The following is an 18,361-nucleotide window of genomic DNA, read 5'->3' as shown; positions in this document are numbered from 1 at the left end:
ATTGCGGGTACATTTCAAATAGAAAAATTCTTTTTATGTTAAACTTTTTTTATATTCATAGAACACACTTCAAATTTAATATTTTCAATATTTGCTGATCTTAAACTTGTAAGATTTTTTAAAAATCATTCTGAAAATCAAAGTACGAACAGAAAAATCTGTCAACTCTGTTATAGACAAACTGGGTCAAATATATACAGTTAACAAATGTGACAAAATTTAAAACACTGTCTGCCCTAAAAGAACTTCTGTCTTTTCATGAATTAAATCAACTTTAAGCCTAATAAATATTTGACTTTTTATTTTAGAGTAAAAAATATCAACACCTTTAACCGAAGCGTTGCCAAGATATTGTGCATTTTCTCTAAACATAGCTTTAAAAATTACTGAAATTCTACATTTCATGTAGTAAGAAAACTATTTAGGCTAATCAGCTTCTAATCAATTTTTTTAACAATAAAACACATATAATTATATTTTTAAAGCAAAATCTTAAACAAACAGAGTTGACACTGATGGTAACAGAGTTGATTTTAATAACAGAGTTGACCACCCATAGTTATAAGTTCAAAAACAACGATGTTTTCTGTCACACTCTGAAACATTTGAAACCATTTTAAATGTAAAAACAACTATTTAATCTTAAAAACAAATTACAGATCTTTCATGAACTTGAAAACTGCATGTGTCTGGAAAATAAAATTTAACAGCTGCTCTCTCAAAATGGAAATTTTGGCATTAATTACTTCCCCTATGTCGTTCCAAACCGGTAAAAGCTTTGTTGTCTTCTGAACACAATTTAAGGTATTTTAGATGAAATCCAGCATAGAGTATTCTGACAATGTCTTCACTACTTTTCTGGACCTTGACATAGTTATTTAACAGGTAGTCAATGATTTCATCTAAAATATCTTAGTGACTAGTGAATAATGTGAATATTTTCATTTTGGGGTGGAGTATTCCTTTAAGTAATGTGGGATGAGAATTCCTATGCAGTTCCAAAGTTGCACAGTGAACTATTAATTAAAATGTGTACAGACCATGCGAAATTGAGCCTCTTCGGTCATTTTTGACAGAAAATGTTTATGTTTTGAATTTTTAAAAATCATAGCTTCATCAGAATGAGATGACACTTGGTGACTTTTGTTGCATTAGCTATGTGAGTACACAAAAAAATCAGTGACATGATTCGGATATGTTAAAGGGTCAAAAAAAATTGTCACACTTGGCTCCTTCGCGGTCAAAAATGACCAACATGAATGGGAAATATGAAAACCACGAACAGAGTTGACATTTTCCATCATTTTGTGCTTTAGCTCAAGATGCTAACCTCAAACCAGATACCACATAGCATGTCTAAAACAGAAATGTATGTATTTTCATCATAATATTGTTTTTAAAAAAGTGAATGAGAGATTCACTAAAATATCACAATAACAGATTTGACAAATAATTAATCTACTATTGGTGTGTCCTAAACATTTTGTACAAATTAATGAGAGAGGAATAATGACAAACCTCAGTGCCTTTCAGATTTTCCCACCAGAGAAAGTGACATCACTTGGAGCAAGTCACATGCTTTTTCTATCAGTGTTTTAAAGATTGTTATGCCTATGAGTTAACAGAGTTGACCAGAACGTAGGGACAGACATAAAATGTATTTTTTAATTACTAAATCTACAAATAATACACAAAATAGATGTTTTATGCAACTGTTTACATAAATTAGTAGAGTAAACACACAAAAAATATTAAAATCAGATGCAATTATTTCTTGATTATTGAAGCTGAATGCATGATTCAGGAGGCAGAGACAGTCAAAAATAAGTATAGAGGGAGTCTTTAATTTAATATTTTTAAGACAAAATGTTCATAAATACACATATAAAAATTATTTTTAGAGATAGCTTGATATAATTTGTGTAATTATTCAAAACTGTTTCAATAACTTTTTTGTTTTTGGAAAATAATAATAGGTTTATCTCGGAGACGCAAAATGTACCCGCAATTCTAGAATTTTTTAAAAAGCCCAGACGTTTTTTTTTGGCTGGTTGTTAGGTGTTGCTGGGTTGCATTAGACGGTACAAGGCTACTATTGCTAGGGTGTTCAGTGTGGTTTCTAGGAGTATCTATGGTGATCTGTCTTGTTGAAGGGATTGTCTTCTGTTTTGGATGGTTGTTCTGTATGTATTTTTAAATTTTAAGGGTGTTCTATCTGGTTGCTAGGGTCTTATGACTGTTTTCTAGGTCTATCTTAGGTTATCTGTTTGTTTGCCTGGTTGCTAGGTTGCTTTAGATGGAACTAGGCTGTTTTCCAGGTATAAGGTTATCTGTTTTGCTAGAAGTGGCAAAGATTGTTTGGCTGGTTGCTAGATGTTGCTCTGGATGTAATTAGGCTGTTTTGCTTGAACTAGTAACTAAACTAGGGTGATCCGGTTGGTTGCTTGGGTATCTAAGGTGATCACTCTTGTTGCTAGAAGTGTTTGGAGTTTTTGGGTGGTTGCTAGGAATTTCGTTATACATGTATGCATTGCTAAGGTCTTCTGACTGTTTTCTACAGTAGGTGTATCTAGGGTGATATGTCTTGGTACCTTGAGTGTCTATGGCTAAACTAGGAACTAGGCTAGGGTGATCTGGCTGGTTGCTAGGTGTGTCTAAGGTGATCTCTCTTTTATTTATACATTTATTTATACATTAAGGTATTGCTACGGTATTGTGGCTGGTTGCTAGATGTATCTAGGGTGATATATAGTTGCTGTGAGTGTCTAGTGTGTTGTGGCTGGTTGCTAGGCATTTATTTATATATTAGGATGTTGCTAGGGTGTTGTGGCTAGTTGCTAGATGTATCTAGGGTGATATATTGTTGCTGTGAGTGTCTAGCGTGTTGTGTCTGGTTACTAGGCATTTATTTATGCATTACGGTGTTGCTAGGCTGGTTGCTAGATGTGTCTACAGTGATATATTGTTGCTATGAGTGTTGCTATGAGTGTTGAGTGTTTTGGCTGGTTGCTAAGCATTTTTTCGACATTTAGGTGTATTTATTTATACATTTAGGTGTTTAGACCTGAATGATTTCTAGGTGTATCTAAGGTGATCTGTCTTGTTGCTAGGAGTGTCTGGGGTTTTCGGTTGGTTGTTAGGAACTTCTTTATACATTTAGGTGTTGCTAAGGACTGTTTTCTAGGTGTATCCAGGGTAATATGTCTCTGTACCTTAAATGTCTAGGGTGTTTTGGCCGGTTTCTAGGAAATTTATTTACACATTTAGATGTTCCAAGGCCGTTCTAGCTGGTTGCTAGAGTCTTCTGACTGTTTTCTGACCAGATGTATATAAGGTATATAATCTGTTTTGCTAGTTTTGCTAGGTGTGGCTAGGATTATTTGGCTAGTTGCTAGATGTTGCTAGGATGCTCTAGATGTAACCAGGCTGTTTTGACTGAACTAGGAACTAGACTAAGGTGTTCTGGCTGGTTTCATGGGTATCTAAGGTGAACACTCTTGTTGCTAGGAGTGTCTAGGGTTTTTGGCTGGTTGTTGCGGTGTTGATAGGCTGTTTAAGCTTGTTGCTAGGGTCTTTTGAAAGTATATCTAAGGTGATCTGTCTTGTTGCTAAGAGTGGTTAGGATTGTTTGACTGGTGTTGCTAGGTTGCTCTAGATGTAACCAGGCTGTTAATTATTTGTTATGGTGTTGGTAGGGTGTTCTAGCTAAAGTCTTCTGATTGTTTTCTAGGCATATAGGGTGATATGGTTGGGAAAGGAAAGGAGGTGAAGTGAGGCCAAGTATGGTGACCCATACTAGGAATTTGTGCTCTGCATTTAACCCATCCAAGTGCACACACACAGTAGTGAACACACACACCGTGAACACACACCCGGAGCAGTGGGCAGCCATTGCTGCGGCGCCCGGGGAGCAGTTGGGGGAACTTGCTCAAGGGACTCACCTCAGTCGTGGTATTGAGGGTGGAGAGAGTGCTGCATTCTCAACCTACAATCCCAGCCAGACCTGGGACTCAAACCTGCAACCTTTGGGTTACAAGTCCGACTCTCTAACCATTAGGCCAGGACTGCCACTTTTTAAGGTGTCCTAGCTCGTTGCTAGAATGTTCTAGCCAGTTTCTAGGCATACAGTGTTTTGCCTTGTTGCTAATTCCCATCAGCATCATTAGCATTTTGTGCCATGTGACTTCTTAGATGGATTGGCTCATTGTTTGCAACTGAATGATTTCCGTCTGTGGCCAAAGCAGTCTTAAATAATGGCACACATTATGGATTAGACGGTACAAATGTGATCTGTAACACTTAAAGGAACGTATAGATCAGTATAGCCACTGCTGTACAGGTTATCATGGCCGCTGGCAGAAGCAGGTGGCGGCAGAAAGCATGTGATAACCTGGGAGTGCGTTTCCAGCCAGGTAAAAACTGCGAAAACACCATTTACTAAGTAGATGTAGCGCATAAATCATCTACTCTTCCCATCCCTCCTCCTAAATTGCTTTTTCTCTACCATGCTATCTCTCTTTTCCCACAACCCCCTACTTTTGTGCCCCCTCTTCCTTTTCCTCTCCTCTCTCTCCATCTCATTTCCCTTCCTTCATTTTCATCCTCCTCTCCTCTCTCATTTCCTGCCGGCCGGCCCTCCATCACCCTCTCTCTCGGTGTGCAGACATCACTGCCATATTGGGACAGTGACACCTCCATTAATCAATTTAGCAAACACCACGGGCTGATCTGCACACAGTGTCATGCACACACGCACATGCCAAAACATCCAGGAAGAGTATCTACAATTCAGTCACCTCGATCTAGCCCTGTGGTAGTCAAGGTCATGCAGTTCCATGGGGAATCTATACGTCATGAAATTTCAGGCTGTGGCACGTTGGATTATGCACCTCTGAATTGTACAATCCTCCTTCCTATGTGCTTATTAAATTAATTTTTCATATATAGCATATGCATAGCATACAAGAGGCTCTCAGTGCTGTTTGACAGACAGTCTCGTTTACAGCAGTGATTCTCAACTCCAGTCCTCGAGGCCCACTGCTCTGCACATTTTGTATGTCTCTTTCATTTAACACACCTGATTCAGATAATCAGCTCGTTAGGAGAAAGATCCATGAACTTAACTGAGTGTGTCAGATTCAGAAACATACTAAATGTGCAGAGCAGTGGGCCCCCGAGGACTGGAGTTGAGAATCACTGGTTTACAGGATGTATAGCTCTATGTGCACTCAATACTGCCATCTTCTGATATTAATTTAGTAATATATAGCAAGATTAACTTGTCTAATGCTGCCCCCTTCAGGTTAGTAAAGGGACTCACTGACTGCTAAATAAAATGCTGCCCCCTTTTGACAGGAGAGTGGAATTTCTCTTGCTCTTTTCATTTGATTGGGGAACCTCACAGTACTGTATGCTCAACAATGCCACTGCCAGGTAGGGATGAACACTGTGAATTCCTTTGGAGAAACAGGTTTCAAAAACCATGGTATTTATTTTATATTCAAAGAGAGAAATTTCAAGTCCAAAAAATTTTTTTTAAATAATTTGTACAATGCTTACCTTTTATGCAAAGGAAGACATAATAGTGAATAGAACTGAATGTAATCTTTTTCAACAATTAAGAATTAACTAAAAGTTAACAGCAATTAAATAAAGATATATTCTAATTAAAATTTGATATAAAACACAAATTGGCTGAATTTTAAAGTGTTTTCTGGCCCACTTAATTACACTTTCAGAAAAAAAAATTTTTCTTTAATTTGTCCAAAAAGCACTCTAAAATTCAGCTAATTGCATTTTATATCAATTTAAATGATAATATATTTTTATTTTATTGCAATTAACATACCATATTTCAAAGATGGTAAAAAAAAAAGAAAAAGAAAAGTAATTATGAAATTACTTTGAAATGTACTGCCAAATGTATAGACACACATTTGTGGTAAACTAAAATGTACTTTAATATAAATTTATTGAAACTTCTATGTCACATATTTTAATATGTCAGCATATGTAATTAAGATTTTTTTTAATAGAATGCAAATTCTTGTTCCAGTCATATTTTCTTGTTAAAATAAAAATTACTTACACTACCAGAAATTATTATTATTTTTTATATTTTTACATTAACAATGTAATCAATATTATATTTATTAAAGCCAAGTACGAATCTCATCAAGTTAGTGTTTGTAAGCATTTTACATTCATTCCAAAATAATAACTCAAGGCAGTAACAATTTAAACTATACATTTTATTTGTGAACTTAGAGTGAAGAGAACTAATCACTCACAAAATATTCCCACAGATCATGTTTTCAGACGATTTTAAGTCTTATTTTGATGTAACAAAGTGTACATCAATTTTGTGTACTTATTTTTTTTAGGAAATTAGTCTTCCCATTAAATGCCATTAGATTATTAATTCCGAATAATTTGCGAACGCGGAACGTGCACGAACACAAGGTGCAGGATTTATCGCATGAACCAATCACAGCCGATCATAACCAGTCATATCCAATCATACCGCGATGGAGACATTTCCTCCTCTCACCTGACTTTCCCCTATTCATTCTCAATGACCCCCCAACAAACTCACTGCACGCTTTATGGGGTCTGTTAAAACTCAATGGGCTCAGGGGAGGTGAGGGAGACACGGACGCCCGCTATAACTTTACCTGCTGGTGTCGCTGTTGTACAATGTTTCTTTAGAAAAACGAGTGATTTTTACACTTTTTAATGATATATTTTGTAATATTTACACTGTTTTGTTTTTGTACTACAGATCTTTTCTCATCCAATATTTTGAGAAGATGCTGCCTCCTGATATTTATCCGTCCAAGTAGCAAATTCAATTTATATGAGGAAAAAAGAGGGTTTCAACCTAATGTGTTTAACAAAATTGACAAAATCCTCACTTCTAGGGAATTTGGTGTAAAATGAAAATGGGGCTGTAGCCAAATTGTGGGATTTTTTTGTTTGGAAACAAAACCAGTCATAAGGGTAATTTTAAATTTCTACATTTAGCTTTCCAATGATGTTTGTTAGGAAAATATTTGAACATTTGATTTGAATTATTGAACTGTTTGAAAAATCTTGACTCTGAGGGTGCAAAAAAATCAAAACATTGAAAAAATCGCCTTTAAAGTTGTCCAAATGAAGTTCTTAGCAATGCATATTACTAATTAAAAATGACTTTTTAATATATTTACAGTAGGAAATGTACAAAATATCTTCATGGAACATGATCTTTACTTAATATCCAAATGATCTTTGGCATAAAAGAAAAATTGATAATTTTGACCCAAACAGTGCATTTTTGGCTATTGCTACAAATATACCCATGTTACTTATGACTGGTTTTGTGGTCCAGGGTCAGATATAGTTTCAGTTTATTGCAAAGTAATTACAATACTGGTCTTATCATACATAAAAATTCAAAAACTCTCTTACCTGTATAATGTCTGTCATCTTCATTAGAGGCATAACACAAAAAGAGAACAACAGAATTATAAATAATAAATTTATAAAACTTTTGAAAGTTTGAAAGCACATAAATACTAGTACTCACAGTGGCAGACAGGTTTGGGTGAGTCCCACTTGCCCAGCTTAGTGCACTGAGTGCTATTTCTGCCCACCAGGATGAAACCCTCCAGACAGCTATAGTGCAGTATTGTGCCCTCCACCGCTGGGCCTGGAGGGTGAACCGTCACACGGCCATTCTCCAGAGACGTCCACACCCGCGCACATGGCAGCACTGATGAGCACACACATGCCACAACTTAGGGTCAGTTATACAAATAGAGTATCTCACAAAAGTGAGTACATCCCTCACATTTCAGCAACCATTTTAGTATATCTTCTCAAGGGACAATACTATAGAAATGAAACTTGGATATATTTTAGAGTAGTCAATGTATAGCAGTATAGATTTGCTGTCCTCTGAAAATTACTCAACATACAGCCATTATTGTCAAAATAGCTGGCAACAAAAGTGAGTACACCCTAAGTGATAACAGCAGTATGTTGTTTAACCATGCATGTCCTATTCATCATGTTTATGTTTTTGTCTTCTTGACAGGACCATACAAAGTTGTGTATCTTGTATTAGAGCAGTTAAAAGTTGGTGATTTAAGTACAATTCTCTCATACTGACCACTGGATGTTCAACATGGCATCTCATGGCAAATAACTCTCTGAGGATTTGAGAATTAGAATTGTGGCTCTCCACAAAGATGGCCAAGGCTATTAGAGGTTCAGTAACACCCTGAAACCGAGTTACACTACAGTGGTCAGGGTCATACAGAGGCTTTCCAAGATGAGTTTCATTCAGTACAGGTCTTGCAAGGGTCGATCAATGAAGTTGAGCACTCGTTATGTGCGTCAGGTGCAGAACCTGGCTTCAAAAAAGTGCTGCCAGCATTGCTTTAAAGGTTGCAGAAGTAGAAGGTCAGCTTGTCAGTGCTCAGACCATACGCTGCACAATGCAACAAGTCGGTTTGCATAGGCGTTGTTTCAGAAGGAAGCCTCATCTGAAGCTGTTTTGCTGAAGACAACCTGTCCAAGAGCATGAATTGCTGGAACCATGTCCTGTGGTCTGATGAGACTATAAGATAAACTTGTTTGGCTCAGATGGTGTCCAGCATGTGTGGCGATGCCCTGGTGAGGAGTACCAAGAAAATTGTGTCTTGCCTACAGTCAAACGTGGTGGCAGTAACATCATGGTCTGGGGCTGCATGAGTGCTGCTGGTGCTGGGGAGCGGAAGTTCATTGAGGGAAACATGGATTCCATTATGTATTGTACATTCTGAAGCAGAACATGATACCTTCCCTCCAGAAACTAGGCTGAACGGCAGTTTTCCAACATGAAAACCATCCCAAACACACCACCAAGATGACAACTGCCTTGCTGAGGAAGCTGAAGCTGAAAGTGATGGGGTGGCAAAGTATGTCTCCAGACCTGAACTCTGTTAAGCACCTGTGGGGCATCCTTAAGCGTAAGGTGGAGAAGCACCATGTGTCTAGCAGCTCCATGAGGAGTGGAAGAGGATTCCCACAACAACCTGTGCAGCTCTGGTCAATTCCATGCCCAGGATGATTAAGGCAGTGCCAGATTACAGTGGTGCTAACACAATATATTGACACTTTGGACAAGTTCACTTAGGGTGTACTCACTTTTGATGCCAGCTATTTTGACAATAATGGCTGTATGTTGAGTAATTTTCAGGGGACAATAAATCTATACTGCTATACAAGCTGCACATTGACTACTGTAAAATATATCCACTTTGTGTACTCACTTTTGTGACATACTATATATGCCATTCACAAACTGATTCTTCAACACCTTAGTGATGCCTCAAAACTGTTGTGTTGACTTGATGCCAAAAGGTGGTTTATATTCAGTTAGTTTCCCTTACAGGACTAATAGGTTTTTACCTTATATTACCTTACTTTATATTTATAAAGCCTACAGTCTTACCATTTATGTTCTGTCTTGTCAGCAATGGAAAGATGGCAAGAACAGAACATATCACCCTGAGAGACCAATTATATAATGCACAATATGTTCAACGGCCATCTGTAACACTTTCCGTCAGGCAGCGATTATGTCAAATGCATCAGCGCTTTTGTGTCGACACCATTTTAAAACAGCAAAGGACAGTTTAAAGGTTTGAAGTGATAGCTGTTTTAGTATGGTTATTGTTTAAGTGTGTGTGTGTGTGTGTGTGTGTGTGTGTGTGTGTGTGTGTGTGTGTGTGTGTGTGTGTGTGTGTGTGTGTGTGTGTGTGTGTGTGTGTGTGTGTGTGTGTGTGTGTGTGTGTGTACTTGTGTACTTAACCTAGCTTACTTTTGGTGACAAAATTGATGAAAAACAAATTCAGACGTAAATCTGACACAACCTCCATTCTGGAGATGTCCTCAAAAGAATAAATTGGTTCAGCTCTGTTCTCTCTTTTGCATAATGTACATAATGCATACACTATTTTTCAAATGTTTAGGGTCAGTAAGATAATGGTGTCAGTAAAGACAATTATAATACTACAAAAGATTTACTTTAAATAAATGATGTTTTTCTGAACCTTCTATTCATCACAGAATTCTGAATAAAATGTATCACAGCTTCCAGAATAATATTAAGCAGCACAGTTTTCAATATTGATAATAATGTTTCTTGAGCAGCAAATCAACATATTATAATGGTTTCTGAAGGATCATCTGACTAGACTAGAGTAATGATGCTAAAAATTCAGCTTTGCACCACGGGAATAAATTTCTTTTTTTAAATATGTGACCCTGGACCACAAAACCAGTCTTAAGTAGTACGGGTATATTTGTAGCAATAGCCAAAAATACATTGTACGGGTCAAAATTATCGATTTTTCTTTTATGCCAAAAATCATTAGCATATTAAGTAAAGATCATGTTCCATGAAGATATTTAGTAAATTTTCTACCATAAATATATAAAAACTTGATTTTTGATTAGTATTATGCACTGCTAAGAACTACATTTGGACAACTTTTAAGGCGATTTTCTCAATATTTAGATTTTTTTTCCACCCTCAGACTCCAGGTTTTCAAATAGTTGTATCTCTGCCAAACATTGTCCTATTTTAACAAACAATATATCAATGGAAAGCTTATTTACTCAGCTTTCAGAGGACGTAAGAATCTCAATTTCGACAAATTTACACTTATGACTGGTTTTGTGGTCCAGGGTCACATATATTAACATAGAAAACTATTTCATAATATTACTGTTTTACTGTATTTTTGATCAAATAAATGCAGTCTCTGTGAGCATAACAGACTTATTTTAAACAATCTTACAGACCCCAAACCTTTGAACAGTAGTGAATCATTTTTGTACCTTGAAATGTAGCACACTTCATAGAACACCATATCCCACAATACAATTCTGCTTGACTTGAACTTCCATTCCCAGTCTGATAAATCAGCTACAATTTGGCACACTACCTTCTTGATAGATTTAATATATTTATTTTTTACATCTAAAATAGATGCTGAATTAATGAGGTCACGTGACAGCATTGTAGCATACTACAGTTTAAAATGCTTAACACTGTATTCTGCATACTGTTGCAATTAATTCCTTACAATAGCAGCCACTGTATAGTTAGTGTATACTGCACACTATGCAATAATCCAGGGGTTTCCAATCTATTATACACCACAGACACCCAATTTCTCATGCAGGAGACCCCATCCTAAAATTTTAAAGCCAGGTATGTATGTATGTGTGCAGACCCAATTTATATATTAAAATGGATATTTTAAATTCGTGTAAAACATTATTTGGAAACTGTTTAATTTCTATTGTGTTTGTGTTTTCTAATATTTAAAATTGCTGTTTTCAAGTCACTTATATGTATAGTGAGGAACACAATTGTCTTAAAACACAATTAAACCTTTAAAAACTATTAGAAAACAGAATAAGCTTGAGCTGTTACACATACGTTACAGTCCATGCATGTGCTTAAGTTTAAGTAGCAAATATAACAAAGTCAACAGAGCTCTCACAAAAGCTATAGAGGATCTATAGAAATTATTTTATTACTTTAGAAAGTCTAAGGCTACATGAAGATTTCCAAGACACTAAAAGTTCCTAAAAACACAGCTGGCAGCCTTATTCCTTAGCTTAAAATGTGTTGTACCAAAAAACTTTGGAGGGAAAAAGCACAATATCAATATGGAGGTGGATCAGTCCTGTTATGGGGGTGATTCACTGTAGCAGGAAGTGAAAATCATGAGTGTAAGAAGGACATCATGGATTCTTTGAAGAATCAGGCCATTTTGGCAAAAATTGTGATGCCTTTAGTGCAAAGACTGATGGACTTTCCTGCAGGACAACCATCCCAAAGTAAACATCTAAACCTACTTATGCTTGGTTCAGGGATCAGTCATAGAATGATTTTGAGTGGCCTGTTTAGTCTCAAAATGTAATTCTCATTGAAAATATTTGGTTGAATTTAAAAAAAGTGGCAATGTCAAAACCAAAGATTATCAATGAGGAACAGCCAAGATTGCAATAGAGAGGTGACAGAAGCTTCTAAGTGCTTTCAGGCAGTGTTTATTGGTGGTTTTAAAGAATCAAAGATTCTACAGCAAATTTGACCTTTGGGGGTTGAATAATTTTGAATTAGTTTCATTATTCATTAACTTATGTTCTCAAATGTGTATTAATAAACTTTCTCTAATAGTGTAATGATGCCTTTGTTAAACTGTTTTAACAAAATGTTGTTCTCTCCAGCAAAACATCTTGTATGTCAAGGGGGTTGAACAATGTCAATTGCACACTGCAAAAAATGCTTTTCTTACTTAGATTTTTTGTCTTGTTTCCAGCTAAAATATTTACAAGTTCTTAAATCAAGAAGCATTTTCTAGATGAGTAAAAATTATTGTCTTGTTTTCAGAAAAAAACAAGTCAAAATGAAACGTATTTTTGCTTGAAACAAGCAAAATAATCTGCTAATGGGGTAAACTAATCTTGTTTTCTGTTTAAAATAAGATTTTTTTGCATACCCCATTGGCAGACTATTTTGCTTGTTGTAAGCAAAAACTCGTTTGTATTTTTACTTGTCTAGAAAATCCTTCTTGATTTAAGAATTTTTAGAGACTGGAAACAAGACAAAACGTCTAAGTTAGAAAATATTTTTTTGCAGTGCAACTGCAAATATTTTTTATTATTTACCTAACTATTTATTACTAGTTTAATCTAATTATTTATTTTTACACTGTTTTTCTCTAAACTTTTACACTAACCTCTCTTGCAGCTCCTCTATAGTGCTTTTGAAAATGTCTACACTAAGCATTATGCTAATATTCCATTTCAAACATTACCATAATCTTTACTCGCTTCATTCATTCAGTTAGTGTGTGGTAATTTCAATTAGCTTAATGTTTAGAACAGATATCAATGAGAACTTATGATTTAGATAGCTATGATAGGTAAACATACACTGTGTGACGTACTAGGAATAAATCTGACATATTTGTTGACATGTCACATTAAAACATGACTGCTAGTCTAGCAAACCAGATGTATCTGGTTTCCTGATAAACAGGTTTCCTACTGTTCACACTAAAACAGTGACAAAACACCTCCATCATTTACTTATGCATTTATCACCCAGCATGACAGCACAGAAGGCTTTGGTGACATTTGTGTCTGATCTAATGCATATAACACAGATGTATTCTGAATTTTAATGAACTCAACGAAAAAGAAAAAAAAGGAAGAGACTTACACTTAAATCTTACTGGATGAGTTGTATGAGTATTAAAAGCTGCTGTAACTAAATTAACTAACTAAATGTTTTTGAGATTAATGGTCTCCTTGATTTAGAAATCTAGTCCATGTGCTCAGTATGGGTGAAAATAGACGCAGTGACTAAAACGACTGACTAAAACGAAGGCCAGGAATAACTCCAATAATAATTATCTCCTACTGATAGTCACAGTCTCGAAATGATGTGCTGTTACCTGATGAACACATGCAAATGCACTGAATGTCCTGTAGGGCTGTGATAAGAATAGATATAAACAATGAACTGTGAGTCATTTGTGAAATACTAGCAAAAGTCTATGACAGATAGAGACGGCCTGAATAGACAAGCAGAGGTGTCAAGTACTTCATGTACTTTCTACATTTAAACATAGTGACGGAGAAACTGTACTTAATGCGAGTACTCTTCATTGTTGTTATTCTCAACTTAAACTAAAAATATCAGAAAAAATAGGTAGCTTTTAATAATTAAGAAAAGGCTGAAATAAAAATACTGTCCCACTTTACATTAGGTGGCCTTAACTACTATGTACTTACATTTAAATTAATCATTTGGTACAACGTACTTATTGTGTACATACATGTTTTTGCGTTGTACTTATCTTTTAAAAAAAAAAAAAAAAAACCTATATGTAATTACATTTGTAATTAATTTCTGTAATTACCACTGTTGACCCATCCCTTAAACCCTAACCCACCCCTACCACCAAACCTGTCCCTAACCTTACCCATATCCCACCTTAATTAAAGCAAAAGTGTTTTGCAATGCAATATTACCACATGATGCAAGTACATAATAGTTAAAGGAGTAGTTCACTTTCAGAACAAGAATTTACAGATAATGTACTCACCCCCTTGTCATCCAAGATGTTCATGTCTTTCTTTATTCAGTCATAAAGAAATTGTGTTTTCTGAGGCAAGCATTTCAGGATTTCTCTCCATATAATGGACTTCTATGGTGCCCCCAAGTTTGAACTTACAAAATGCAGTTTTAATGCAGCTTCAAAGGGCTCTAAACGATCCCAGCAGAGGAAGAAGGGTCTAGCGAAATGATTGGTTATTTTCAAAAAACATTTACAATTTATATACTTTTTAATCTCAAATGCTCGTCTTGCCAAGCTAGACAAGACGAGAATTTGAGGTGAAAAAGTATATAAATTGTAATTTTTTTTTCTTTTTCTTTTTTTTAGAAAATGATAATCATTTTGCTAGATAAGACCCTTTTTTCCTCGGCTGTGATCGTTTAGAGCCCTTTGAAGCTGCACTTTGGAAGTTCAAACTCGGGGGCTCCATAGAAGTCCATTATATGGAGAGAAATCCTGAAATGTTTTACTCAAAAAACCCAATTTCTTTACGACTGAAGAAAGAAAGACATGAACATCTTGGATGACAAGGGGGTGAGTAAATTTTTGCTCTGAAAGTGAACTACTCCTTTAAGGCCACCTAATATAAAGTGTGACCAAAAATACAAATATATAAATAACACTAAAATAACACTCGCTCTATAGAAACCAAACACTTCTTCTGTAACTTCTTGCTATACTTTATACTCCTTGCTAATTCATTTAGACCTCATTTAGTGCATTTGCAGGTAGGTCATCATTATGACTTTAAGGGATAGTTCACCTAAAACTGAAAATTCCATCATTAATTACTTACCCTCATGTCGTTACAAACCCATAAGGCCTTCATTCATCTTCAGAACACAAATTAAGATCATTTTGAAGAAATCTTGAGCTTTCTGACCCTGCATAGACAACAACACAACTGACATGTTCAAGGCCCAGACAGGTAGTAAGAAAATCGGTAAAATGAATGTGGCATCAGTGGCTCGACGGTAATGTTATGAAGCAACGAGAATACTTGCATGCAAAGAAAACAAAAATAACAACATTAATTAACAATTTCTTCTCTTCTGTATCAGTCTTCGGCACTTGTTTGTTTTCTTGTAGCTTTATAACATTACAGTTAAACCACTAATGTCACATGGACTATTTTAATGATGTACTTACTATCTTTCCTGTTCTTGAATGTGTCAGTTGAATTGCTGGCACGGTCAGAAAGCTCTTGGATTTTATCAAAAATATCTTAATTTGTGTTTCGAAGATAAAAGAAGCTCTCACAGGTTTTGAACAACATGATGGTGAGTAATTGATGACAGAATTTTTATTTTTGAATGAACCATCCCTTGTTTTTTTTAGTGCACTTACAAGACAATCCCAGCTAAACATTTATGGCATCACATCACTGGCCTAAAGCAATGTTATTAATTATTATTATCTTATTTCTGAAGATAGATGAACTTGACTTGATTAAACAGGCTGTCATGTAAAGTTACTGTACAGAAAAAAAACAAAAGCAAATAAAAAATGTTAAAATGTCACAATGTCAAAAGCTAAAAATTAATAAGTGTGGAGACAATTCACTTTCAATCAAGTCTGTTTTATCTAAAAACATTTTAGACCTTCACAGAAAGCAAAAGGGCGAATTACATACAGCATTTGCTGCGCTGGTTCAGGTCAGTCCATGTGCCATCAGGGAGACACTTCCTGACCTTTGGTCCTACGATCACTCTGTTCCCTCTGCAGATGTACTCGATTTCATAATCCACCGGTAACACCTGAACACTGCGGATCTGCATTCAGACAGAAAAAACACAGGTACAACAAATTTAAACACTAATACACACCATCCAAAAGGTAGAAGTGAGTTTTTTGAGCAGCAAATCATCATATTAGAACAATTTCTTCAGGACACTGAAGACTGAAGTAATGATGCTGAAAATTCAGCTTTGATCAAAGGAATAAATGACGGTTTAAAATATATTAAAATAGAAAGCAGTTATTTTATATTCTAATAATATTTCACAATGTTAATGTTTTACTGTATTTTATTCACATAAATGCAACCTTGAGACACTGCAGGCAAAAGCACAGTTTTTTCTTGCATCTGTCTAGTTTGAGATTTTAGGCTTTTTGGTGTTTCATAAAGTGTATTTTTCAGACTAGTGGAAAGAAAACACCCAAAAGACACTGTTAAGTGTTTCTTTTATAGCGCTTTATCTATTTGTGTCAACAGATCCCTGCTAAAAAAACACCATATGCTGGTTAGGAAAGTTTTGGTGCTGGTATGCTGGTTTTAGCTGGTTTATGCTGTTCCTTTGCTGGTTTATGTTGGTCCATTGCTGGTCCTTTGCTGGTTTATGCTGGCCATTTGCTGGTTTATGCTGGTTCTTTGCTGGTTTATGCTGGTCCTTGACCAGCAACATGACCAGCATAATCCAGCAAAGCACCAGCATTAACCAGCAAAGGACCAGCATTAACCAGCAAAGGACCAGCATGAACCAGCTAAAACCAGCATCCCAGCACCAAAACCTACCTAACCAGCATATGCTGTTTTTTTCAGCAGGGATTTTAATTACAATCCATATTTTTAAAGGCTGTTTTCTCAAAATGAGCTTTTTCTCCTAACATTTTATAAAACTTGTAATACAAAAAATGTTTGCAATATCAATGTAATCAATTAACTGGGTAAGTAAGGTGATAACTGTTATTTATTATGATTATTTTTTACCCTATTCACCTGCAGTGTCTTGCCTTAAAAACCTCGTATTTTTAACAGTAGTTTATAAACGTCCCCCTAAACCCACACACATACATATTTAATATAATACATTTTAATAAGTTAAATTTTCACACCTGTTCCTGTGTCAGACCTCTGTATCTGATTCCTCCGTCTCTTGGCGGGCGAATGATAGCACAACCTGATGGAAAAGATGTGTAGATAATCATGCTTTCTAAAGGATGTCTTTGAAATAATACTAATACATTCACAGAAATGCTACTGCCATTTATCACAAACTGCAACACTCAGTTTGTCCTTTAGATGGCGCACTCTCCTTTCTAAACATGTTGCTCAGAAAGCGCGACAGCCATGATGGAAGCTCCAGTAACGAGTCGTTTAAAGGTACAACTCGCCATTCCTGGCACTAGGGAGAAATAGGACGGCTATATATATGACAAAAAATTGACGTCTAGTGGCTTCACTGGCAGAGCACATTTTAATCACAGACTACAAATGCAGCCCTATATAGTACTAGTAAACTCAAGAGCGCTAATTTTCCATTATATTTGAGTCATTCATGTCTCTAATCTGTGTAAATGTCTGAGTGTCCCCTGGGCTCACGGCTCTGCCGGGGATGTGCTGTCAGAATGAAAGAGCGGCGTAGCTGTAGCCTGTTATTACAGCCCGGTTCACCTACAGTGTCAGCAGCTAATTACAGTCATCGTCAAACCCAGAGCCCAGGGGCAAGACAGACCAGCATGACTGTGTGAGCTTGTGTGTTCACATGTGCGTGTGTGTGTTAGTCATTTTGTGTGTGAGGGTATTTTTAGGGACAAAAACATGAGCAGCATTATCAAAATCAAATGCTGCCATCGGCTCGCTGAAGAGACTCTAGAGTCGTTTGAAATGCCAAGCCTACACTGCACAACATGTACTCTGGCATTTTGTGTGACTGCACACTGTATTCAGGAAGACCATGTACACATTGCTGCTAAATTTGGCTGTCACTTCTCTACTGAATGCTTCATCCTGTTCTGTATATGGAACAGGTCAGGATGGTCAACTAGTCTTCAACAATAGCACTTTTTAGGTTTGATTTGTAGAGGTGCGTGTAAAGGGAATGAATTTTGAGCTGGGTTATTATTCTTAAAGGTATAGTTCAGCCAAAAATGAAAATTACCCCATGATTAACTCACCCTCAAGCCTTCCTAGGTGTATATGACTTCCTTCTTTCAGACGATTACAATTGGAGTGATATTAAAAATGTTCTGGCTCTTACAAGCTTTATAATGGCAGTAAATGGGTGTTGAGATTTTGAAGCAAAGTAAAATGCATAAATCCATCATAAAAAGTGCTCCACACAGCTCCAGGGGGTTAATAAAGACCTTCTAAAGCGAATCGATGTGTTTGTGTAATAAACAAAAACAATATTCGCACTCTGTTCACAAATTTGAAGTACAAAACGAGAATTTGTAAGCCAAGAGGAGACTGG

General features: G+C 36.1%; 1 protein-coding gene across 1 annotated transcript in view; it reads right to left on the bottom strand.

Moving 5' to 3' along the window:
• gabbr1b (gamma-aminobutyric acid (GABA) B receptor, 1b) overlaps positions 1-6,570 on the bottom strand; it is a 113,201-nt gene extending 106,631 nt beyond the window's left edge. The window contains exon 1 of the mRNA XM_073821829.1: positions 6,556-6,570. Coding sequence (XP_073677930.1) covers positions 6,556-6,569 — 14 coding nt within the window. The 5' untranslated portion in view covers position 6,570. The remainder of the gene's footprint in view (positions 1-6,555) is intronic.
• Positions 6,571-18,361: the final 11,791 nt, after the last annotated feature.

Source organism: Garra rufa, chromosome 17, assembly GCF_049309525.1.
Source record: "Garra rufa chromosome 17, GarRuf1.0, whole genome shotgun sequence".
NCBI lineage: Eukaryota > Metazoa > Chordata > Actinopteri > Cypriniformes > Cyprinidae > Garra > Garra rufa.
Note: the sequence above shows the minus strand (reverse complement) of the source record. Positions and strands in the feature narration are given on the sequence as shown.